This window comes from Coregonus lavaretus (assembly GCF_964263955.1).
Source record: "Coregonus lavaretus genome assembly, chromosome: 15".
Classification (NCBI taxonomy): Eukaryota; Metazoa; Chordata; class Actinopteri; order Salmoniformes; family Salmonidae; genus Coregonus; species Coregonus lavaretus.
In genome coordinates, this window is record NC_140002.1 from 35,526,444 (window position 1) to 35,553,872 (window position 27,429).

The 27,429-nt window shown below is 42.8% G+C and overlaps 1 protein-coding gene across 1 annotated transcript; it reads left to right on the forward strand.

Moving 5' to 3' along the window:
- Positions 1-7,412: 7,412 nt before the first annotated feature.
- LOC311141998 (PHD finger protein 12-like) lies at positions 7,413-27,104 on the forward strand. The gene is made up of 13 exons (XM_084177544.1): positions 7,413-8,174; positions 8,604-8,785; positions 9,939-10,011; positions 11,543-12,093; positions 22,701-22,833; positions 22,949-23,113; positions 23,252-23,410; positions 23,529-24,327; positions 24,459-24,605; positions 25,122-25,220; positions 25,343-25,425; positions 25,601-25,739; positions 25,918-27,104. The coding sequence occupies exons 1-13, from the start codon at positions 8,109-8,111 to the stop codon at positions 26,304-26,306; spliced, it is 2,985 nt and encodes a 994-aa protein (XP_084033670.1). The 5' UTR covers positions 7,413-8,108; the 3' UTR covers positions 26,307-27,104.
- The last annotated feature ends 325 nt before the right edge of the window (positions 27,105-27,429 follow it).

The following is a 27,429-nucleotide window of genomic DNA, read 5'->3' on the forward strand; positions in this document are numbered from 1 at the left end:
TGATAAGACAGTCTCTTCATTGTTTCAAAGTAATTATACAGGCTGGAAACTGTCCCAGGTAACTTACAATGGGGAAATGAGCTGAGGGACTGACACTGGTTGTCAGGTCAGGAACTATCTGCACAGTGTGATAGTGCCTATTGATAGCCACATCTGCCTGTGTCAAACATCATTACTTTTGCATAGAGGGAAAACACAATGTGAGGCAGCGGCCTTATGTAAGTGGTGGCAGAATGTGTATCTATGTTGGAAATTATGCATGTGATAATGGCACTCTGCTGTCTAAGAGACATTGAAACACCCATAGTGACAGCCATGGTGTGTGTGTGTGTGTGTGTGTGTGTGTGTGTGTGTGTGTGTGTGTGTGTGTGTGTGTGTGTGTGTGTGTGTGTGTGTGTGTGTGTGTGTGTGTGTGTGTGTGTGTGTGTGTGTGTGTGTGTGTGTGTGTGTGTGTGTCCTGGCAGCGGAGAGGTACGAGCCCTGCAGGAACCCTGGCGCCCCGTCCACCAGCGTGCAGAGCTTAGAGAAGGCTTTCTACCAGGCCGGGGAGACCCTGAGCTTCACCTGTCATACCGGCTATGAGATGCAGGGGGAGCCCACCATCCGCTGTGTCCCTGGACACCCGTCACAGTGGAGCGGCACACCACCCGCCTGTAGCGGTACATTGTCTGCTTTCATAGCACACATATGCCTCAACTTAGAATAACTTATGATGGCCAGTTCTATGATGTGTAAAAATATTAGGGTACTCATGACTTTTTTTTTTTTTTTTTCAGCAGCCTCTTCTCAGTATTTGAACGAGCGCAAGTTGGATGGTAAGTATATCAGCTAGTTGTAACCACAGTGTGAAGTATGGTGATGCCAATAGAATATATATTTATGCTGTACTTGTTTTTCGGTCATTTCTAGTTATGCATATTCTATGTTTTTATTCAGTTGCTAGTCCTGGCTACAGTATGGAAGGAACCAACATTGTCATTGCTGTTCTGATTCCTGCTGCGGTTGTATTGGTAGTCATCCTGGGGATTTATCTCTACTTTGCAAAGTGAGTATGAGAATGAAAGAAGGGGAAGTAACTGCATAACACCCATCAATTGCTAACATGTGTAATTCAGTTGAAGGCCTCAGAGCAGTCTAGAGGCTCTGTTCAATAGAGTGTCTTTGTGTCTCGTTGTCCCTCAGACTTCAGGGGAAGACCATCAGAATGCCAACATCATCCTTGCCGCCGTATGACAACATGACAGAGGAGTCTGCCTTTAATAACCCAATCTATGAGACAGGAGTAAGTATGGATGTCATGCACATGAATCTCCGAGACGTGGACTCCCAGAACACCATAGTCCTGTCCTGATCCATCTCATCGTCATCTGTCTGCCTGTCATTGCATGTTTTACCAGCAGAGGGCACTCTTCACATCATCTCCCACCACGGCCACAGAGGTCTGAGCTGTGCCTAAATTTGTGGTCTTGTGTTGAATGCAGACAAGCGCCTACAAATTCTCTCTCTCTCACCTTTGAAGCGTGAAAGCTCTACAGTCTACTTCGCTTCGAAGCTTTATAAAAATATGTGTTTTTGCATGAGTATCACATCCATTTTCAGTGGATCAATAGGACTGTACAAGTACTCAATCAGTGGACTGGATAAGGGACAGATGTAGTGCACTACACATTTCCATTTTTCCATTTCACGTTTCCATTTGTGATGACCTCTGTAGGATCCATTTTCAACTTGGCACAGTGCTTCTGTTCTGACTATGTTTCTGGATAGATGATGAATGTAATATTTTACTGAGCAGAGGTGAAAAAGCTTGAACAAAAATGCTTAATGTCAACTTCAAAGACACTTTAAAGCTCCTCCATCATTGTGTCATTATCATGTCATTCACATGTGATTGAGTTGTGCAGTCATTGAGTCTTATCCATTAATCAGTTTGAATTGCTTTTAAAATGTGTACATTTATGGAACCTATCATGGGCGCAATTTTGGTTTTAGAGGTGGAGGGGACATTGTTATTATTATTATATAGATTTTTTTTTTATCCAGTCGGATAAACACTCCAAACAGCCTACCCGACCACTCGAAGGCGTCCGCATGGTCCTAAAGCACATCGTTGCCTGTTTTGTATCACAAATGGGGGGGGACAAAAATGCAATTTCAGAATGTGGGCGGGACATGTCACCCCTGTCCCCAGTGAAAGTTGCGCCACCTGGACCCTATTATAAATTATTGTTATTGAATCACATAGGCTATAACAAATGTCAATGTGCAATAATAGACAGTATTTAAATCTACACTCATCTACACTTAGTATTGACATTACTTTTATGTGCTCCACACAACATTTCAGAGCACTTAAAATAACAACCAAAAACCCTTGGATTTGACATTGAGCTTGTCAGGAATTCTTGTACTTGTCTTACATATTCCTTTGTCCATAAGTCCTTCATATCTACATCATTTTGTGTACAAATATATCAGTTACATGTATTTGTCAGGGCAGTTAAATGTATTTGTTTTATTTAATGTGAGTGTTGGATTTGTTTGATTGTTCAAGAAACATAATGCCGCCATGTCTATTATTGTGTTGTGTTAAACTATTCATAATCTCTGTTACAAATGTTAGTGATGCATGTAATTATCCTAAACTACAGCAACTTTGTGCTTGATAAACCATCTGACTTGATTCATGCCCTTGATTCAAAATATTTTGTGGGGGGAATGTCCTATTAGTCACTGTGCTGTGTGACTTGAGCGGATACTGTCTCTCTCATTCTTTACTTCCATGTTCTGGACTCCATTTTGACTGGACCATACTCTCCTCCTCCTCCACCTCTTCTTCCCATCAGCCCCGGCAGGCATTCTGTGATTACTAATGACTGTGTCTGTCTGTCCCTCCTCGGCTGCCTGAAGAAGAACAACGAGGTAAGGCCTTCTTCTGATGCCGACTGTCCATCTTAAAGGGCACACCTAAACTACACCTCAACCACTGTCATCTGTCACTGCATCCACTTCCAGCCAGCTGTCCACTGTACCGAACTGGTGTCAACACTTCAGTCAGCACCTTGTGGGGTTAGTGGGTTTCTCACCACATAGCTCCCTGACCCTCACTTCATCGCTCCTTCTCTCTCTTTCTCTCTCTCTCGCTCTCTCTTTCTCTCTTTAATAGGTACTGTTAACTTCAATTGGAAAAGAAAATACCTATATATAACATCTCACTGTTGATAATGAAAGTAAAGTATGGGGTGTCAGTGAAATGTGAAGCTTAAATATACTACATTATTGTTGTTGCACTGATGTCCTGTCTTTTTCATGTTCTCGCACTCTCTTGTCAATCAGTTTGAAACAATATTAAATAATTTTTGTTCTGATCATGTTGTTTCTACTTTTTATTTCTACACGATTTGCATGATTCAGTTCTTTCCATTGACCATATTCTGTCACATTTTCATAATTCACCTTTTAACTTCAATGACTGCGGAACTGCAGTGTTATTATGACACAGAGTTAGAGCTTTTGGCCGCTAAGAACCTTTGATGAGTGTGTTTGTCTGGTCTTTACAGGACAAAGGAGATTATGAGGTGACCATTTAAAGACCTTACCGCAAAGGGAATTCAAGGGTTGCTTTTAGGGACCCTCTCTGCACCTCTCATCTTTCCTGCAATGACTTCAGCTCCCATTCCTCCCTCCTCCCCCTTTCTCTTCATTCACTCCTTTTTGTGGGCTTTTGTAAATATCTGTCTTTCCAGAGGACTTCTACCAAAACTGCAAAGGTGGTGGATCAACATGGTGTTATTTTTGTAGAGCTTTGACGCAGATGGCCTTTCTTTAGTGTTTGTACATTTTCATTTAATAACTGAGCCCAGGACTGGTAACCTTATGGGGGGGATACATTTAGTTTAATTGGTTTAGGTTTTAAGCTTTACATGAGAAATGTGAAGAACGAATGTACGGTTTATGAGTTGGCAAAGGTCTTGAAATATACAGTATACATGAAAAATACATAATGACCCAAAGTTGTTTGAACATTGTCCAAATATCAATTTCACATTTACCCTAAGTGAATATTTGTATTTTTAAATGTTGATACTATAATTCAACCACCCAGGCTATACATGGGCTTTCAGTATCACTTTGTAAATAAATTGCCTGTCTAATATGGGGGTGTCTGCGACTTGAGGAACCAAATTAGGGTTTTGTTCAATTTGACTCACAGTTTTGTTTCCTGTGCTAAAACAACTATAAATACACATTTAATGTATAGCCCACAGTGTTAAGCTCTCCCTCATAGCTTCTATAGAGTTGGTGAATACTCCACTATCTCCTTGATTAAATTAATGTCAAATCCCAACAGCTTTCTCTTGTCATGCCATCTGCATTGAGAGTACTTTTTTTTACATTTTAGTCATTTAGCAGACACTCTTATCCAGAGTGACTTACAGTTAGTGAGTGCATACATTTTTTTTAAATACTGGCCCCCCGTGGGAATCGAACCCACAACCCTGCCGTTGCAAGCGCCATGCTCTACCAACTGAGCTACACGGGGCCCAGTATGAGTATGCATCAATTCAATGAAAGGAGGCCATGAAGATAATATGCCATCTTCTACAAAGTGCTGTTCTGTAAAGTGCACCATCTTCATGTACATAGGAATGCTCATGGGCCACCCCCTGTTCATTGCTTTCATTAGTTTCTGATTTCCACACAAGAAAATGCACTGCTTAAAGGTACAAAATACAGAAATCGTTCTGTCATTTCCTGGTTGTTAAAATTCTAATAGTTAGCCTAATTTCAGTTTATGTGACAAAACAAGTGATCTAGAGTGTAGAGAAACATTGTACCATCTAAACTGCTGTGAAATATATTTTCAATTGTATTTTCAGCTGTTTGAAGCTGGTGTACAAAATCGAAAGTAAAAGATGTGAAAACGAAACTTAAAAACGGGAAGCATAGAAATAGCGCACATCTACCGCTTCTTAGATTTGCTTTCAATGAGAAGGACAGCTCTATAACTCACATTTCTATGTGAATTTGGTCGACCAAAAAGTTACATACTGCAGCGTTAAAGTCTTGAATTCTAAACACAACACTTGCTGACATCAAAGAACATGTCAGATATTCAAACCTTGTGTACTTTTCTTTTCTTCTCTTTGTAAAATAAAAAATCTATTCCAGTCCAATCTGAGTTTGCGAAGTCACAAAAGGTTTTATTTTGATTGTTTATCTTTGTTGTTGTCTCTATAAATGTTAAATGTACTCACTTCTTTGGTATCATTATGTACAGTCTCTTTGATCATAAAGTGGGGTCCGAAATGATTGACACCCTTGACAAAGATTAGCAAAAATGACTGTATAAAATATCTAATTCAAATATTGAGCTATTGTATGCAACAACAACAAAAAATTGGGAAATTATATTAGTTTATACTAACACAATTGCTCAGAGAAAGAGATTATTATTTTTATTTTTTATTCCTCAAAAAGGTAGGGGTCAAAATTATTGACTCCCCTGTTTTCAATAACTTTCAATACCTAATGGCACTGAGCCTTTTTCTAAAATGTTTTATGAGTTGGAGAACACATTGGGAGGGATCTTAAATCATTCCTTCAGACAGAATCCTTCCAGATCCTTGATATTTATTGCACAGATGCTCATGGACTGCCCTCTTCAAATTTAAACCACAGCTTGTAGTCCTAAAAAACGGAAATTAGTTAGCATTTTCCAATCAACATTTTGCAATGGCCATCTCAGTCTACAGAACGGACTTGAAACCCATTGAAAACCTGTGGTTTGTATTGAAGGGGCCAGTCCATAAGCGCAGACTAAGGATATCAAGGATCTGGAAGGATTCTGCATGGAGGATGGGTCTAAGATCCCTCCCAATGTGTTCTCCAACTTGTAAAATATTTAAGAAAAAGGCTGTGTCGTTATCCTTGCAAGGTGAGGTATTGAAAACAGGGGTCTTAATAATTTTGACCCCTACCTTTTTGAGATAAAAACTATTGTATTACTCTGTGCAATTATATTAGTATAGAATAATATAATGTCCCTTTTTTTGCATACAACTTAGCTCAGTATTGTAATTATTTATTTTATACAGTCATTTTTGCTCATCTTTATCAAGGGTGTCAATTATTCCGGACCCCACTGTATAGTACAAAACAATAATTGCCCAGCAATTGTAAATTCAGAGTAAGTTGTAAGGTGGGTGTATATTTTATTACTCCAAATCTGAATAAAAAGTACTGCATTACTGTGAAATATTCCCAGAGAGTCAGGTTGTTTAAAAAATATTTAGAGAATTGCAAGAAATTAAGAACCTTTTTCTGACACAGAACAGTAATATCCTGCTGAAATGCGCATTGATTGTCCAAAATAAATGTGAAATGCACCTTTACATGAGTGAATCAGTCAATTGTCTTTGGGTATGTTAAAGAGAAGAATAAAACAAATAAAGTTGGCAAGATATCTATTTACCTATGTGTTTCTCTTTCATTTCTTGTGAATTGGCTGTGATAAAAAACCATGATATGAAATACCAATCAATTTCATAAATAAGTTATCCACTGTTTTTCACTCTGACACAGACATTTTTAAATAAAGCGGAATATTATTGTGGGTGCCACACATTTTCCTTTGAGTGGGTTGCCATTATGCATTTAATCTCAGGTTGCAGTTTTCACAACTTTATTTATGCGCTCACACACTGCCTAATCCATCCCCAGGAAACCATCTTTATGCATGCATTTCCTTAGGGAGTGATTTGGATTGATTAATATACCAGGTAAGGTGAGTAAACTAACGCTATTAGGGCTGCCCATATTCAGATTTCTCTCTGTGACTTTGAGTGAATAGAGGTAAGGAAAATACATTTAGGAAGATTGTTGGGACAGGTTATTGAATGTAGGCCTTTATGGAAATTATAATTTTCACAAATTTAAATAAATCCTCATAAATATAATTGGTCCATTTCTAATTTATTCCATGATTTCCCTTAATTAAAATTGAAAAGGGCAACACCTTGATGATGATTCCTAGGAATAGTCAATAGGACGATTGACTGGAATTTGTCTTGGGCCTAGGCTACCCCCTCGTCGGAAGGACAAATAGAAGGATGCAGATTTACCATTGGAACAAGGGAACGAGTAGTCGTTTGTTTTCTGGCCAGTTACAGTTACCAAAGGCAATACGCTTGCAATCGGTGTTCACCCTAACAGAACAACCACATTCCTGATATGGTTTATGACAACTATTTCCACGGATGACAATATTTATATTATTTTCTAGGTTATCGTGCTCTTTGTACCCAAAGCTCAAACTGTTATCCGAAACGCCCATTTTTGCCTCTACCAAGATGAGAGCGCGGTTGTAGAGCGCATGCTCAAAACGTCCTACGTAAATTTGCGCCAACTCCATGGTGAGGCTGAAGGAAGCAGTATCAGGGGTGATGCTTAGCTAGCTAGCATTTCTTCATAACAACAATAACCATTTAGCTAGCTATAGTTTCGGCGCTATTTTCCCCCCATATACAAGGACAATACTTCATCTATTTGCAAGTATATGTCAGGTATGTGAGATATAGTTGTAAGAGTGTGTTATTTTATAGCCTTATTTAATATGGAAGGGAACAGATATGCCTCTGCCTCTATAAACAGCATCATAGCTAACGTTAGCTTCAACCACAGGCGTAGGGACAAGCACCACCATGTACAAAGCTAGGCCTCAATAGTAAGTCCAAAAGCCGAATATCTGTAGTATTCTACCTTATCTTTTCTCCAATTTGGCAACAAGAGGAATACTTTTTTGTATTTTTGCATTACACGGTTGGGACAACGAAGCAGCATATAAACTATTAAGGATAACCAAGCTAGCTAGCTAAGGATTTCATGAAGAAAATACTCTTCGTCTTTGAACTGAAGGGAGGCGTTAGATTGGCCCTTCCTGGGAAACAACATTGTGTTCACCATTAGCTAATAATTAGCAAACTAACCAATAGGAACTTGTTTTTTTTCAAGACAGTGTTGTTTTAGGAAATATCGCCTCTTGTCAGACATTGCTTGAAGTATTCGTTAAACAGAGCTGATTGCTTGCTCACTTCGGCTGTGTTTGAATGTGGGATAAAATGGAGACCCCAACGATTGTCTACGATCTTGACACTTCTGGTGGTCTTATGCAGGTAAAGCCTTTACTGTTACATTTTTAGTCATTTAGCAGACGCTCTTATCCAGAGCGACTTACATGAGCAATTAGGGTTAAGTGCCTTACTATCATGATGAGAAAATACACGTTTTCTGTTCTCTTTTTTGTTTCTAGTAGAAGCTTGCTAGGTAGCTCACTAGTTGGTTAGGGCCCAGTGGCAGTGCAACGTTTGTAGCTAGCTCTCTAGCTAACTCTGCAGGACGCCATTGCTCTCTCTAGCTAACCTCTGCCAGAAGTCATGTCACCAAAAAATATCAAGTCAAACCATTGACAGAAAGTGTTACATTGTAACTAGCTCATTACATTTGGTTTGTTGTTGTGTGGCAGACTTGACACTACAGTAGATACTGTGCAACAATGTAGATAATCAGATGTATCCCTGTACTCGTTTGCTGATACTTTGTAGCAAATCCAAGCATTGCTCGCACCTCCCAAGTCTGAAGATGGAGAAAAAAGAAGTCGGAAACCAGATAAAAACGCACGGAGAGCAGGGAGAGCCACGAATCACGACACCTGTGACAGTTGCAGAGAGGGAGGCGACCTCCTCTGTTGTGATCATTGTCCCGCCGCCTTTCATCTACAGTGCTGGTATGTTTATGATTAATATCTTTCCATTTACAGTAATGACTTCCCGGTGTTGCTACCAATGTGCAAGGTAGCATTTGTGGTAGACTTTTTGGGTAGCAGTTGACTACTGACAGACCAAACTCCTGCTAACTATTGTCAGCTAATCTAATGCACAGTCTTTGCCACATTGTGGCGCTGTAGCTCTGTTTTTCTACATGGTGAGACTTTCTTATTCTGACACCCTATTGGTTAGGTCTACATGTTAAAACTCTGTAGCATTGTACTTGTATATAACAACTGTAGCTTGTGTTGTTGACCATTTTCTCTGCAGATAACATGTCTGCACTAAATTCTGCACGTAGCAACTGCCATGTTTCAGCTTCTTAGCCATGTTTCTCTAAAGTCAAGGATGACATATTTTTGGCATGCGTTTAGCTAATTCTCTAGTCCACACACCACTTACTCCTCTCCTAACAGCCATTTCCAGTATTTAATGAGCTTGCAGATGTTGGCGAGGTTTAGTCAAGCTTTCTACTGAGGCAGTGAGGAGCTCAGGGAACCTGGCTGTGCAGCCACATTGACGGCATGAATAATCATTAACCATGGTATTTTAAAGGCAGGGGCCTTTCTACTCATAGCCTGGACTATAGTATGGGATTTTTGCCAATGAGTTGGGCAGAGTTTATTTTTTTAATTGTTTTGCTTCTAGGACAGTGTTATCAACGCCCTTTGACTGTTGCCACAACGGTTTCATAGAGCATGAAAGGTTTTTGCTGAGGAAAGTGAATTGTTTATTTATTCTGATAGTGCTCCTCTTTTTGCATCACTGCAGTCTTTCTTGGAAAGCTTGAATGAATCGATGTTGGTTTTGGACCAACAGCCTTTTCAATAGATTCAGCACCCACCTTTGCCACAGAACTGCGAGACTATGCCCAGGGGCCTTGGCACTCTGCCCAAAAAGAGCCCTTTGAATTCATTCCCTCTCACCTGGCTTTCATCAGCTACAGGTCTAGCATTTCCACAGTTATTTCAATGTAGGAAAATGGCCTTAAACGCCATACCTCTGGAACTTGTAAACCAGGTTACATTGTGAGGGCATTGGACGTTATCAATTGCTGATTTGCATTGAACTCCCTTGCCAGCTTTTTTGCTAATGCTTGTGTTGAACCTGCAGCAACCCACCCCTGAGTAAGGAGATGCTGCCCCCTGGAGACTGGATGTGTCATCGCTGCATGGTGCGCAGGAAGGTGAGTCAAGTCTCTGATAAAACATGGGAGGAATAACCTTTTGTTTGTGAAGTGTTATGATGACAGCTTCATTTATCTGGATAAGTGACCTACTTTTTGTGTGTATGTACTGATATGTACACTACATGACCAAATATGGAGTTGTTCCCCCCTTTGCTGCTGTAACAGCCTCTACTCTTCTGGGAAGGCTTTTCACTAGATGTTGGAACATTGCAGCAGGGACTTGCTTCCATTCAGCCACGAGCATAAGTGAGGTTGGGCACTGATGCTGGGCGATTAGGCCTGGCTCGCAGTCGACGTTCCAATTAATCCCAAAGGTGTTCGATGGGGTTGAGGTCAGGGCTCTGTGCAGTCCAGTCATGTTCTTCCACACCGATCTCAAAAAAAAAAAAAAAAAAATCTGTATGGACCTCGCTTTGTGCACAGGGGCATTGTCATGCTGAAACAGGAAAAGGCGTTCCCCAAACTGTTGCCAAGAAGTTGGAAGCACATAATCGTCTAGAATGTCATTATATGCTGTAGCATTAAGATTTCCCTTCACTGGAACTAAGGGGCCTAGCCCAAACAATGAAAAACAGCCCCAGACCATTATTGCTCTTCCACCAAACTTTACAGTTGGCATTATGCATTCGGGCAGGTAGCGTTCTCCTGGCATCCGCCAAACCCAGATTTGTCCGTCGGACTGCCAGATGGTGAAGCGTGATTCATCACTCCAAAGAACGTGTTTCCACTGTTCCAGAGTCCAATGGCGGTGAGCTTTACACCACTCCAGCCGACGATTGGCATTGTGCATGGTGATCTTAGGCTTGTGTGCGGCTACTCGGCCATGGAAACCCATTTCATGAGGCTCCCGACGAACAGTTCTTGTGCTGACGTTGCTTCGAGAGGCAGTTTGGAACTCTGTAGTGAGTGTTGCAACTGAGGACAGATTATTTTTACACGCTACACGCTTCAGCACTCGGCAGTCCTGTTCTCTGAGCTTGTGTGGCCTACCACTTTGCGGCTGAGCTGTTGTTGCTCCTAGACGTTTCCACTTCACAATAACAGCACTTACAGTTGACCGGGGCAGCTCTAGCATGGCAGACATTTTACGAACTGACTTATTGGAAAGGTGGCATCCTGTGACGGTGCCACGTTGAAAGTCACAGCTCTTCAGTATGGCCATTCTACTACCAATGTTTGTCTATGGAGATTGCATGGCTGTGTGCTCGACTTTATACACCTGTCAGCAACTGGTGTGGCTGAAATAGCCAAATCCACTAATTTGAAGGGGTGTCCACATACTTTTGTATATATAGTGTATGTGTAACTGTTAGATGAGCACACATGTTAATATTTTTTAATTTATATAAATTGTAAAGTCTTGTCTGTAATGTCTTTTTTGTTATACGTCAGACCCTAGTAAGACTGACTAGCTGTCGCCATTGGCGTCGGCTAATGGAGACCCTAATAAAAATCAAAAATAGTTTGGTGAGACTAGTGTAACCAGGGCTGTTCAGACTGTTAACATATTGTGTTTCTTGTGTCATAGAAGCGGGAGCTAAAGAAGGAGCAGATTAATGGTCTGCTGGAGCGCCAGTTGTCTAAGCAGTCTCCCTCCCCTGCAGCAGAGTTAGAGCTGGCCCCAGGCACCCTGAGGCTGGACCCCACGGCAGCAGTAGGAGGCACCACAGGCTTGAGGGCTGCAGCTGTGGCCCAGGTCCGTCTCCTGGAGAGGAGGCCCAGCAGCAGACCCAACACCCCCACCTCCACCGCCTCCACAGACACCGCCACGCCCTCGGAGCAGAATGACATGGATGATGACATGCTAGACGTGGAGGACGACTCCCAGGGCTCGGAGCACGAGAGCTCCACCCCACACCTCAAGAGGCCCTTTGATCTTCTGATCGCTGCTGCCATGGAGAGGAACCCCACACAGTTCCAGCTCCCTAATGAGCTCACCTGCACAACTGCACTTCCAGGAACCAGTAAAAAAAGAAGGAGAGATGAGATGACAGGAAAGAATGTGAAGCGACCGCAGCATGAGCTGGACCACAATGGGCTGGTCCCACTACCAGTGAAGGTCTGCTATCCCTGTGGCAGGTACGGACAACAATGTTTTAATAACCAAATATCAGTGCCTTTCTTTTAACTAACTGGGATTTTTGGGCACCAGATGTTACATACAGTGGGGGAAAAAAGTATTTAGTCAGCCACCAATTGTGCAAGTTCTCCCACTTAAAAAGATGAGAGAGGCCTGTAATTTTCATCATAGGTACACGTCAACTATGACAGACAAATTGAGAATTTTTTTTCCAGAAAATCACATTGTAGGATTTTTTATGAATTTATTTGCAAATTATGGTGGAAAATAAGTATTTGGTCACCTACAAACAAGCAAGATTTCTGGCTCTCACAGACCTGTAACTTCTTCTTTAAGAGGCTCCTCTGTCCTCCACTCGTTACCTGTATTAATGGCACCTGTTTGAACTTGTTATCAGTATAAAAGACACCTGTCCACAACATCAAACAGTCACACTCCAAACTCCACTATGGCCAAGACCAAAGAGCTGTCAAAGGACACCAAAAACAAAATTGTAGACCTGCACCAGGCTGGGAAGACTGAATCTGCAATAGGTAAGCAGCTTGGTTTGAAGAAATCAACTGTGGGAGCAATTATTAGGAAATGGAAGACATACAAGACCACTGATAATCTCCCTCGATCTGGGGCTCCACGCAAGATCTCTCCCCGTGGGGTCAAAATGATCACAAGAACGGTGAGCAAATATCCCAGAGCCACACGGGGGGACCTAGTGAATGACCTGCAGAGAGCTGGGACCAAAGTAACAAAGCCTACCATCAGTAACACACTACGCCGCTAGGGACTCAAATCCTGCAGTGCAAGACGTTTCCCCCTGCTTAAGGCAGTACATGTCCAGGCCCGTCTGAAGTTTGCTAGAGTGCATTTGGATGATCCAGAAGATCATTGGGAGAATGTCATATGGTCAGATGAAACCAAAATATAAATTTTTGGTAAAAACTCAACTCATCGTGTTTGGAGGACAAATAATGCTGAGTTGCATCCAAAGAACACCATACCTACTGTGAAGCATGGGGGTGGAAACATCATGCTTTGGGGCTGTTTTTCTGCAAAGGGACCAGGCCGACTGATCCGTGTAAAGGAAAGAATGAATGGGGCCATGTATCGTGAGATTTTGAGTGAAAACCTCCTTCCATCAGCAAGGGCATTGAAGATGAAACGTGGCTGGGTCTTTCAGCATGACAATGATCCCAAACACACCGCCCGGGCAACGAAGGAGTGGCTTCGTAAGAAGCATTTCAAGGTCCTGGAGTGGCCTAGCTAGTCTCCAGATCTCAACCCCATAGAAAATCTTTGGAGGGAGTTGAAAGTCCGTGTTGCCCAGCGACAGCCCCAAAACATCACTACTCTAGAGGAGATCTGCATGGAGGAATGGGCCAAAATACCAGCAACAGTGTGTGAAAACCTTGTGAAGACTTACATAAAACGTTTTACCTGTGTCATTGCCAACAAAGGGTATATAACAAAGTATTGAGAAACTTTTGTTATTGACCAAATACTTATTTTCCACCATAATTTGCAAATAAATTCATAAAAAATCCTACAATGTGATTTTCTGGATTTTTTTTCCTCATTTTGTCTGTCATAGTTGACGTGTACCTATGATGAAAATTACAGGCCTCTCTCATCTTTTTAAGTGGGAGAACATGCACAATTGGTGGCTGACTAAATACTTTTTTTCCCCACTGTACATTACTAGGCTTTGAAAACAAATCCGTAAAGGAGATATGTTATCCAATTATATGCAGATCACACACTATTTCACAGCTGTTTACACTCATGAAAAAGGCATTGAAATAATTGCATGATTTACTATGAAAATGTACAATATACTAAGGTTGGACGTTATCAAGATTTTCATACATCATACCGTTTCTGTACCGTACAGGGGTATACGGTATTACTGGAAGTGCACACAAGGGGCGCTGTGTGTGTGATATATATACTGCTCAAAAAAATAAAGGGAACACTAAAATAACACATCCTAGATCTGAATGAATGAAATAATCTTATTAAATACTTTTTTCTTTACATAGTTGAATGTGCTGACAACAAAATCACACAAAAATTATCAATGGAAATCAAATGTATCAACCCATGGAGGTCTGGATTTGGAGTCACCCTCAAAATTAAAGTGGAAAACCACACTACAGGCTGATCCAACTTTGATGTAATGTCCTTAAAACAAGTCAAAATGAGGCTCAGTAGTGTGTGTGGCCTCCACGTGCCTGTATTTACATTTACATTTACATTTTAGTCATTTAGCAGACGCTCTTATCCAGAGCGACTTACAGTTAGTGAGTGCATACATTATAATTTTTTAGAATTTTTTTTTATTTTTTAAATTTGTATTTTTTTATACTGGCCCCCCGTGGGAATCGAACCCACAACCCTGGCGTTGCAAACGCCATGCTCTACCAACTGAGCTACCTCCCTGCCAGCCATTTCCTCCCCTACCCTGGACGACGCTGAGCCAATTGTGCGCCGCCCCATGGGTCTATGTATGACCTCCCTACAATGCCTGGGCATGCTCCTGATGAGGTGGCGGATGGTCTCCTGAGGGATCTCCTCCCAGACCTGGACTAAAGCATCCGCCAACTCCTGGACAGTCTGTGGTGCAACGTGGCGTTGGTGGATGGAGCGAGACATGATGTCCCAGATGTGCTCAATTGGATTCAGGTCTGGGGAACGGGCGGGCCAGTCCATAGCATCAATGCCTTCCTCTTGGAGGAACTGCTGACACACCCCAGCCACATGAGGTCTAGCATTGTCTTGCATTAGGAGGAACCCAGGGCCAACCGCACCAGCATATGGTCTCACAAGGGGTCTGAGGATCTCATCTCGGTACCTAATGGCAGTCAGGCTACCTCTGGCGAGCACATGGAGGGCTGTGCGCCCCCCAAAGAAATGCCACCCCACACCATGACTGACCCACCGCCAAACCGGTCATGCTGGAGGATGTTGCAGGCAGCAGAACGTTCTCCACGGCGTCTCCAGACTCTGTCACGTGCTCAGTGTGAACCTGCTTTCATCTGTGAAGAGCACAGGGCGCCAGTGGCGAATTTGCCAATCTTGGTGTTATCTGGCAAATGCCAAACGTCCTGCACGGTGTTGGGCTGTAAGCACAACCCCCACCTGTGGACATCGGGCCCTCATACCACCCTCATGGAGTCTGTTTCTGACCGTTTGAGCAGACACATGCACATTTGTGGCCTGCTGGAGGTCATTTTGCAGGGCTCTGGCAGTGCTCCCCCTGCTCCTCCTTGCACAAAGGCGGAGGTAGCAGTCCTTCTGCTGGGTTGTTGCCCTCCTACGGCCTCCTCCACGTCTCCTGATGTACTGGCCTGTCTCCTGGTAGCGCCTCCATGCTCTGGAACACTACGCTGACAGACACAGCAAACCTTCTTGCCACAGCTCGCATTGATGTGCCCTCCTGGATGAGCTGCACTACCTGAGCCACTTGTGTCGGTTGTAGACTCTGTCTCATGCTACCACTAGAGTGAAAGCACCGCCAGCATTCAAAAGTGACCAAAACATCAGCCAGGAAGCATAGGAACTGAGAAGTGGTCTGTGGTCACCACATGCAAAACCACTTCTTTATTGGGGGTGTCTTGCTAATTGCCTATAATTTCCACCTGTTGTCTATTCCATTTGCACAACAGCATGTGAAATGTATTGTCAATCAGTGTTGCTTCCTAAGTGGACAGTTTGATTTCACAAAAGTGTGATTGACTTGGAGTTACATTGTGTTGTTTAAGTGTTCCCTTAATTTTTTTGAGCAGTGTATATATATACACCTACTCATTCAATGGTTTTTCTTTATTTTTACTATTTTCTACAGAATATATTGTAGAATAATAGTGAAGACATCAAACTATGAAATAACACATGGAATCATGTAGTAACCAAAAAAGTGTTAAACAAATCAAAATATATTTTATATTTGAGATTCTTCAAATAGCCACCCTTTGCCTTGATGACAGCTTTGCACACTCTTGGCATTCTCTCAACCAGCTTCACCTGGAATGCATTTGCTACAGTATTGAAGGACTTCCCACATATGCTGAGCACTTGTTGGCTGCTTTCCCTTCACTCTGCCTTCTGACTCATCCCAAACCATCTCAATTGGGTTGAGGTCGGGGGATTGTGGAGGCCAGGTCATCTGATGCAGCACTCCATCACGCTCCTTCTTGGCAAAATAGCCCTTACACAGCCTGGAGGTTTGTTGGGTCATTGTCCTGTTGAAAAACAAATGATAGTCCCACTAAGCACAAACCAGATGGGATGGTGTATCGCTGCAGAATGCTGTGGTAGCCATGCTGGTTAAGTGTGCCTTGAATTCTAAATAAATCACAGACCGTGTCAGCAGCAAAGCACCCCCAGACCATAACACCTCCTCCTCCATGCTTTACGGTGGGAGCTACACATGCGGAGATCATTCGTTCACCCACACCACGTCTCACAAAGACACGGCGGTTGGAACCAAAAATCTCAAATTTGGACTCCCAAGGACACATTTCCACCGGCCTAATGTCCATTGCTCGTGTTTCTTGGCCCAAGCAGGTCTCTTCTTCTTATTGGTGTCCTTTAGTAGTGGTTTCTTTTCAGTGATTCGACCATGAAGGCCTGATTCACACAGTCCCCTCTGAACAGTTGATGTTTTTTTTTTTTTTTTTTTTTTGTCATTTAGCAGACGCTCTTATCCAGAGCGACTTACAGGAGCAATTAGGGTTAAGTGCCTTGCTCAAGGGCACATCGACAGATTTTTCACCTAGTTTGCTCGGGGATTAGAACCAGCGACCTTTCGGTTACTGGCACAACGCTCTTAACCTCTAAGCTACCTGCCGCGTTGAGATGTGTCTCTGACTTCAACTCTGTGAAGCATTTATCTGGGCTACAAGTTCTGAGGCTGGTAACTAATGAACTTATCCTCTGCAGCAGAGGTAACTCTGGGTCTTCCATTCCTGTGGCGGTCCTCATGAGAGCCAGTTTCATCATAGCGCTTTATGGTTTTTGCGACTTCACTTGAAGAAACTTTCAAAGTTCTTGAAATGTTCTGTATTGGCTGACCTTCATGTCTTTAAAGTAATGATGGACTGTCGTTTCTCTTTGCATATTTGAGCTGTTATTGCCATAATATGGACTTGGTCTTTTACCAAATAGGGCTATCTTCTGTATACCCCCCTACCTTGTCACAACACAACTGATTGGCTAAAACGCATTAAGACGGAAATAAATTCCACAAATTAACTTTTAGCAAGGCACACCTGTTAATTGAAATGCATTCCAGGTGACTACCTCATGAAGCTGGTTGAGAGAATGCCAACAGTGTGCAAAGCTGTCATCAAGGCAAAGGGTGGCTACTTTGAAGAATCTCAAATATAAAATATGTTGATTAGTTTAACACTTTTTTGGTTACTACATGATTCCATATGTGTTACTTCATAGTTTTGATGTCTTCACTATTATTCTACAATTTAGAAAATAATAAAAATAAAAACCCTGGAATGAGTAGGTGTCCAAACGTTTGACTGGTACGGTACATATGTGTATGTATGTATGTATGTGTATGTATGTGTGTGTATGTATATATATATATGTATATATACTGCTCAAAAAAATAAAGGGAACACTTAAACAACACAATGTAACTCCAAGTCAATCACACTTCTGTGAAATCAAACTGTCCACTTAGGAAGCAACACTGATTGACAATACATTTCACATGCTCTTGTGCAAATGGAATAGACAACAGGTGGAAATTATAGGCAATTAGCAAGACACCCCCAATAAAGGACTGGTTTTGCATGTGGTGACCACAGACCACTTTTCCTGGCTGATGTTTTGGTCACTTTTGAATGCTGGCGGTGCTTTCACTCTAGTGGTAGCATGAGACGGAGTCTACAACCCACACAAGTGGCTCAGGTAGTGCAGCTCATCCAGGATGGCACATCAATGCGAGCTGTGGCAAGAAGGTTTGCTGTGTCTGTCAGCGTAGTGTTCCAGAGCATGGAGGCGCTACCAGGAGACAGGCCAGTACATCAGGAGACGTGGAGGAGGCCGTAGGAGGGCAACAACCCAGCAGCAGGACTGCTACCTCCGCCTTTGTGCAAGGAGGAGCACTGCCAGAGCCCTGCAAAATGACCTCCAGCAGGCCACAAATGTGCATGTGTCTGCTCAAACGGTCAGAAACAGACTACATGAGGGTGGTATGAGGGCCCGACGTCCACAGGTGGGGGTTGTGCTTACAGCCCAACACCGTGCAGGACATTTGGCATTTGCCAGAGAACACCAAGATTGGCAAATTCCCCACTGGCGCCCTGTGCTCTTCACAGATGAAAGCAGGTTCACACTGAGCACGTGACAGACTTGACAGAGTCTGGAGACACCGTTGAGAACGTTCTGCTGCCTGCAACATCCTCCAGCATGACCGGTTTGGCGGTGGGTCAGTCATGGTGTGGGGTGGCATTTCTTTGGGGGGCCGCACAGCCCTCCATGTGCTCGCCAGAGGTAGCCTGACTGCCATTAGGTACCGAGATGAGATCCTCAGACCCCTTGTGAGACCATATGCTGGTGCGGTTGGCCCTGGGTTCCTCCTAATGCAAGACAATGCTAGACCTCATGTGGCTGGAGTGTGTCAGCAGTTCCTGCAAGAGGAAGGCATTGATGCTATGGACTGGCCCGCCTGTTCCCCAGACCTGAATCCAATTGAGCACATCTGGGACATCATGTCTCGCTCCATCCACCAACGCCACATTGCACCACAGACTGTCCAGGAGTTGGCGGATGCTTTAGTCCAGGTCTGGGAGGAGATCCCTCAGGAGACCATCTGCCACCTCATCAGGAGCATGCCCAGGCGTTGAAGGGAGGTCATACAGGCATGTGGAGGCCACACACACTACTGAGCCTCATTTTGACTTGTCCTTAAAACATTACATCAAAGTTGGATCAGCCTGTAGTGTGGTTTTCCACTTTAATTTTGAGGGTGACTCCAAATCCAGACCTCCATGGGTTGATAAATTTGATTTCCATTGATAATTTTTGTGTGATTTTGTTGTTAGCACATTCAACTATGTAAAGAAAAAAGTATTTAATAAGATTATTTAATTCATTCAGATCTAGGATGTGTTATTTTTGTGTTCCCTTTAGTTTTTTTGAGCTGTGTGTGTATATATATGTATATATATATATATATATATATATATATATATATATATATATATATATATATATATATATATATATATATATATATATATATATATATATATATATATATATATATATATATATATATATATATATATATATATATATATATATACACACACAGTGGGGAGATTTTGATACACTGCCGATTTTGCAGGTTTTCCTACTTACAAAGCATGTAGAGGTCTGTAATTTTTATCATAGGTACACTTCAACTGTGAGATACGGAATCTAAAAAAATCCAGAAAATCACATTGTATGATTTTTAAGATATTAATTTACATTTTATTGCATGACATAAGTATTTGATACATCAGAAAAGCAGAACTTAATATTTGGTACAGAAACCTTTGTTTGCAATTACAGAGATCATACGTTTCCTGTAGGTCTTGACCAGGTTTGCACACACTGCAGCAGGGATTTTGGCCCACTCCCCCATACAGACCTTCTCCTTAACCTTCAGGTTTCGGGGCTGTCGCTGGACAATACGGACTTTCAGCTCCCTCCAAAGATTTTCTGTTGGGTTCAGGTCTGGAGACTGGCTAGGCCACTCCAGGACCTTGAGATGCTTCTTACGGAGCCACTCCTTAGTTGCCCTGGCTGTGTGTTTCGGGTCGTTGTCATGCTGGAAGACCCAGCCACGACCCATCTTCAATGCTCTTACTGAGGGAAGGAGGTTGTTGGCCAAGATCTCACGATACATGGCCCCATCCATCCTCCCCTCAATACGGTGCAGTCGTCCTGTCCCCTTTGCAGAAAAGCATCCCCAAAGAATGATGTTTCCACCTCCATGCTTCACGGTTGGGATGGTGTTCTTGGGGTTGTACTCATCCTTCTTCTTCCTCCAAACACAGCGAGTGGAGTTTAGACCAAAAAGCTCTATTTTTGTCTCATCAGACCACATGACCTTCTCCCATTCCTCCTCTGGATCATCCAGATGGTCATTGGCAAACTTCAGACGGGCCTGGCTTGAGCAGGGGGACCTTGCGTGCGCTGCAGGATTTTAATCCATGACGGCGTAGTGTGTTACTAATGGTTTTCTTTGAGACTGTGGTCCCAGCTCTCTTCAGGTCATTGACCAGGTCCTGCCGTGTAGTTCTGGGCTGATCCCTCACCTTCCTCATGATCATTGATGCCCCACGAGGTGAGATCTTGCATGGAGTCCCAGACCGAGGGTGATTGACCGTCATCTTGAACGTCTTCCATTTTCTAATAATTGCACCAACAGTTGTTGCCTTCTCACCAAGCTGCTTGCCTATTGTCCTGTAGCCCACTCCAGCCTTGTGCAGTTCTACAATTTTATCCCTGATGTCCTTACACATCTCTCTGGTCTTGGCCATTGTGGAGAGGTTGGAGTCTGTTTGATTGAGTGTGTGGACCGGTGTCTTTTATACAGGTAACGAGTTCAAACAGGTGCAGTTAATACAGGTAATGAGTGGGGAACAGGAGGGCTTTTTAAAGAAAAACTAACAGGTCTGTGAGAGCCTGAATTCTTACTGGTTGGTAGGTGATCAAATACTTATGTCATGCAATAAAATGCAAATTAATTAAAAATCATACAATGTGATTTTCTGGATTTCTGTTTTAGATTCCGTCTCTCACAGTTGAAATGTACCTATGATAAAAATTACAGACCTCTACATGCTTTGTAAGTAGGAAAACCTGCAAAATCGGCAGTGTTTCAAATACTTGTTCTCCCCACTGTATGTATGTATGTATGTATGTATGTATGTATGTATGTGTGTATGTATGTATGTGTGTATGTATGTGTGTATGTATGTATGTATGTATGTATGTATGTATGTATGTATGTGTATACTTTTTTATTTTTTTACAGTAATTAAAATCATACCGTCTGTATTTCGAAATACTGTATTTCGTATACTGTATAAATGGTATATCGCCCAATCCTACAATATACATTTTATTATTTTGAATGCAGCGCCATCTTCTCTGGCAGGGCTAAGTAAAGCATTCCGGAGAGTAACCAGTGGACCATTATAGGACTCCAATTGCCTGTGGAAAGATGAGCCATAATTGCTAGGAAAATAGTACAGTCTCCGATTAGAGAGGAAAGGTGGAGAGAGAGGGTAAACCACAGAGGGAGATGTAACATTATCCAGACTATCATCTTTCAGAAAGCATGGCTTGGGTTTTAATGAGAGACAGTTACTAGATCCATGATATCAAGTAATCTTTGCCTTATTATTTTTTGCTAACATTTCCCATGGTATTGGGTTGCGAGACTGAGAGTCTTAAAGCCAGTTATTTGATCAGGGTTTGCGGGGGAGATATATTAAACTGCTGCCTCGACTGACCAAACCATTTTTTTTATTCTTTAGAGGGGTTTGTCCTGACCTTTTTTCAGAGGCACCAAAATGTTATTCTGTAGTGTTGTTGCTATGTGTTATTTACTACCCCTAGAGTGCCTTTATGGGCTGGCATCAGAGCCTTGGGTATGTCAGGAATACCACAGAATGCAGAACCACATGGCCAGCCAGAGAGAAGGGGGAATTCAAACTATCTCACTGAGCATTTTATATATTCTGTAATGATGAGCGTTGGGGCTTGGCTTAGGGTCTCCAGGATTCCAGACAGTGACCGCATTTCCATCCACAGTTTTTATGCGAGCAAAGTCATACTGTATAAAAGAAAAATCAAGACAGCTGTGATGGAAACAGGAAGTTTCAGTATAATTTTATAAATGCAGACAGATAATTAGTTCATTCAACATGGTGGGGTGTTTTTGTGTCTGTAAAATGTATTATGTGAGAAATGGAGGTGGAAATGCCAAACTAAGAGTCGCGATGATATGGTGTGTGATCCTCCCGCTAGGCTAGGCTACAGATTAATGAAGTTATGATGAACTTCACAGGGTGGTGAATATGCATGCTTGATGCTCCTTGACTGCCGTTTGAAAAGTACAAATATTCTCGCTCTTATCCATAATAATCACATCATGTAGACTAGCTACCAGCACAGTATCTGCGAGCTGTTGGCTAGAGCCCATGTGCTAAGACCAGAGTAGGCACATTTGGCTATTTAACACAACAGTTTTTGTGACGACTATCGGTAAAGTTGAAAATGCGATGGAAACACATTGACCTTTTTAGATTTGTATTCGGTACATGAAAATTTAAGCGGGAAATTACATTTAGTGTGCACTATGTCATCACGCTGATTTTTCTCCGCAACAAGTCTGTCGGCAATTGGATTGAAACCTAGTTAGTGTGGGTTGGAAATCCATTGGTCTCTCTTCCTCAAGTGATCCCCTCCCCTTTCAACTAAACTATTAGGGCAGACTAACCCTAGCTCTATTTTCAGGATATTTTGCAGTTTATTTGTTTGATATCAGTCGTAAATCTAACCCATGTTTTTGTGAATCTCCTCTCTGTTGTAGGAGCTGCAGGTTGGCACCATTAATCCAGTGTGACTATTGCCCCCTCCTTTTCCACATGGACTGTCTGAACCCCCCTCTTACTGCCATGCCTGTGGGCAAGTGGATGTGTCCCAATCACTTAGAACACATGGTGGTAAGTCTGTGAAAGCCTGTACGGCCAGCATTTTCATGGTCACGCACATCTACGTATTGAAAACGTATTGATGTTGTTTTAATGGGATTGACCTGATTGTGCCCCTCTCTCCCAGCTGAAGCAGAGGAGCCTGACGTTGAGCAGTCGCTGCCAGCTGTTTGACCAGTTTCAGGACAGGATGTCCCAGCATGCCGTCAAGGTGGACTTCCTGCAGCGGGTGCATCGTCTCAACACCCCCGTCCGCCGAGGAGCCCACACACAACTGAAGAAAACCCTCAAGGTCAGCCTGCTAGTCCCTGTAGTATTATTGTGGGTTAAAGCATTGCTTCCTCTGTCAGATGAGGTGACATGTAACACACCACTGTGGTCACTCTTGTCACATCTTGTAATTAGACCCATCTTGTGTGTGTCTCGACAGGTCCCTGATTCTATAAAGTCCCAGTACAAGTGTCCCCCGGCCATGATTGCCCCGGCAGGGATCCGCAACGGGGAGCTGGTCTGTAACAGCAGTCCAGAATCCCTTCAGCAGCACCTTACACCCTCTCAGCATTTAACCAGCGAGGATGAGCAACAGGAGGTAGGACACTGGCATGTTACCCAGCAGTGATACACAATACAATGTCTCATGAGAGTAAACAAATCCCACATCTTTAATACTGATTGAAGGTGTTTTGTTTTCCTGTGTTTTCTCCTAGTGGCTCAGAGATGTCATCACACTCCAGTGCAGCATAGTGAGACATCTGTCAGCCAAGCAGAAGCTGTCGTCCGATTGGGACTCTGATAAAACGGACAAGGCCGACATCAAACCCTGTGTCACAGCAGAAGAGGGCAGTGCTGTGTGCACTTCTAACAGGACAGAGTCGCCAGCCTCCAAGCCTAAAGCTGACAGTGCAGCAGTTTGCCCCCAGGGGCTGCCTGCACTCAAGGAAGGGAAGTGTAGCATGTGTACAGAGAAGCCTTGTCACAACTGTGGGCCCAGTAATGTTAACGGTCCCCTGGAGCAGCTGGCTTGGACCAATGGGAGTCCAGAGGCCTGCAGACAGGACAACCTCCACAAGCTGAGAGAGCCCTCAGGTCCTGATAGGCCCGTTCCTCAGACACCAGCAGCCTCCAGCCCGGAGTTACCCAACCACACTGGTGAAGCTGTGGTCAAGACTGAGAACACCCTGTTAAGACCCTGTCCAGGGACGGCCTTCTCATCCATCAGTCCCTTCAAACCAGACCCCAGAGGCCCCTCTCCACCTCACAGACCCTCCCCAGGCACAGAGGGCCCTGCTCTAACCAGTAGCAGCAGCACTGTGGGGACCTGTGCCCTCACCCCACCCAGAGCACCATACCAGATCAAGGGGATGACCAAGCTGGGCTCCACCCCACCAGCAGATGGAAAAGTCAGTCTTGATGCTGTGACCACCAGGAGTGGTTCTCTGCTCCCCAGCTCTTTCTCTATGGGAGACCTGTCCAGCTGTCTGAAGGCTATGGCAGACTGCCATGGTGGTAAGTCTCACCTGATTTAAGACATACATTTAGATTGGTTTCACATTTGATTAATTGGTGAGGAAAAGTTGGATCCACACTAACTGAATTCACTCTCTTTTTGCTAATAACAACATGATTATTTTCCACAGAGATTCAGATGAGTAGTCTGGATGAGAAGTTTATTGAACTCCTGGCATGGCAGAGGATCCATCAGCTGTTTGGGCCTAAAGCTTATTCCCCTCCACAGAGCAGCTGTATCAGCCTACCTCCTGTGCCACAACCCCAGCCTACAGAAGGTAAGAAACCCTTGTTCATTATCAACACCATTTTGTATTCCCTATATTTATACTTCACTGACTCACTGTCCATTCCCTCACTAACCTTACCTCACCATCTTCACTCCTATCATTCTGTCCATTCCCTCACTAACCTTACCTCACCATCTTCACTCCTATCATTCTGTCCATTCCCTCACTAACCTTACCTCACCATCTTCACTCCTATCATTCTGTCCATTCCCTCACTAACCTTACCTCACCATCTTCACTCCTATCATTCTGTCCATTCCCTCACTAACCTTACCTCACCATCTTCACTCCTATCATTCTGTCCATTCCCTCACTAACCTTACCTCACCATCTTCACTCCTATCATTCTGTCCATTTCTGTTGATGTCCATTACTTCTATCCCCCTTTTTATCATGTTTGTAAATTAATCTCTTGTATGGATTAGTTTGTCCTGTATTGTTACCTTTGACTGTTCTGTATTTTGCAGCATTGTGAGGAAGATAATGTGTTCTTTTCTTTCTCAGCACAAAACAAGGATATCCAGGCCAGGGCTGTGTTTTGTCCTTTGACTGGGAAAGGAGGAGCTGTCAGTATGTGCTACAGAAGCCTGTACATAGGAACTGGTAAGATTCACTCCCAGTCCCAAATATCACATGATCCAATAACAGGACCTTCTATTCATGTAAAGGTGTCTTCCATCCCTGGCAGATTTTGCTGACTTGAGGTTATGTCTTGTTATTTGCAGGTGCTGACATGGACGTGTGCCTTACAAACTATGGTCATTGTAATTATGTTTCAGGAAAACATGCCTGCATCTTCTATGATGAGGTGAGTGGGTCATTTCACATTCAAACCTGTACTTGGTATTGGAATCAATTTTACAGTAAGTTGTGAACTGTAAAGAAATGCAGTATAAATAAGTTTGAGATGTATTCTTTCTTGCTTGGGGGATTCTTTTTAGAAGCTGCTCTGTAAATTAAATATTTCATTCTGCCTTGATCAGAACACCAAGCAGTATGAGCTGCTCAACTACAGTGAACACGGGACCACGGTGGACAATGTGCTGTACTCCTGTGACTTCTCTGAGAAGACTGGCCCCAGCCCCTCCAGCAGCCTGGTCTCCAAAGTGCATAATATTATCAGTGAGTGGAGCTCCTCTTTGTCATGGCCTCCTATAGAAACAGGAAAGAATTAACATTTACCTTTGATAAAGGACCATGCTCTGACATGATGGCATGTTTCCTAATGTTGTTAAAGCAGAGGCAGGTGATGGTGTTGTTTGTTAAAGGTCTGAGTGTTTGTAATGCTTGTAACCTACAGAGCGCTGCAAGAGGAGGAAGCAGGAAGATGAAGGGGTGGGGGAGCCCATGGTGCTAGAGGAGAGGGTGATGTGCCAGTGTCAGGTGAATCCTTCTAGACCCTGCTGCGACTGCAAGGCCAGCAGCTCCAGTCTGATCGGGGGCAGTGGGGCAGGCTGGGAGGGCACTGCCCTGCTCCACCACGGCAGCTTCGTCAAGCTGGGCTGCATGCAGTTTGTCTTCAGTATTACAGAGTTTGCCTGCAAGCAGCCTAGAAAGGAAACCCTTAACACCCCAACCACCACCGCTGCCACCCCCCAGAGCCAGGAGGGAACAGAACCCTCTGACAAGCACACGTCCACCTCCCAGCTCTACCAAGTGCCAGTGCTGCACCCTAACCCTGTCCCCTAGCCCCATCATGTCCCCTCAGCAACAAGAATCAGCCTCAGCAGCTATACTTTGTATACTGCATAAAAAAAGGAAAGCTTTTTTGATGTTCATACATTTGCATGAAATGAATTATTTTTCAGTCTCCGATTTTGTGGGCAAGTTGCACATACAATTTGTATTGTTATTTTTTGTAAATGGACAATTTTCTGAAAGTAATTGAATTGGCATTGAAAAAGGGATGGCTTATCGTTGACATTATGTGAAAAAATTGAAACGTTTCCAGCCAACTTGTAAAGTACTCAACTCGTTCTATTTTTGCCAGTAATGATGGCATAAACTTTTTTTTATGCAACTTTTATTTACTCTTTATAATTTTAGTTTGTGTACTGTATTTGAAAATGTAGTTCTGTTCAGATGTTTGTTTTGCTATTATTGCACTACAGTAGCACTATATTCAAATGTATGTGTATACATACATGTGTTGTATACATGGTTGTGTGTGTGTGTGTGTTGAAATATATACACACACACACAAAATATACATGATTTAAGAATCATTTTTCAACAGAACAAGGGAAGCATAGGATTCTGTATGCAAACTTCAATTATGGCCATTTTGGCTTTTAAAACTTTCCATAGCTTCATGTGAATTTTGTGCAGTAGTTTTCAAAAGTGATACTCCAGTTTTTTTCAATATTGTCTGTTTTAGAAATAATTCATCTGAACATTGTCATGTACTCTGTAAATACAAAGCAACTTTGACTTGGTTTCTTGTCTGTTATAACAATGTAAATACCTAAAGATTTTTAAGCGTCAGTGAACACCGTGGCTTCTGTCATTTCATTTGTTGCTAACAACAAATTGGGCGATTCCATGCCAGCATAACCCCAAAATATTTTTGGTATCTCAGATTGTTCTGGTAATTCTCACATTGGGAGGAAGGAGGTTTGACATGCTTTTTACATTTTGTATCAATCTTTTTTTTTTTTATCATGAAAATGGCAATTTTAGGCCCTTTTTAGACCTATACATTCCTTCTGTAAGTTCTTATGATGCGTGAACTGTACATAATACAGACATCATCTTGGTGTCATTATACTCCTTATAGTGTTCTCTATTATATGGAATACAGTGGGTATCATAA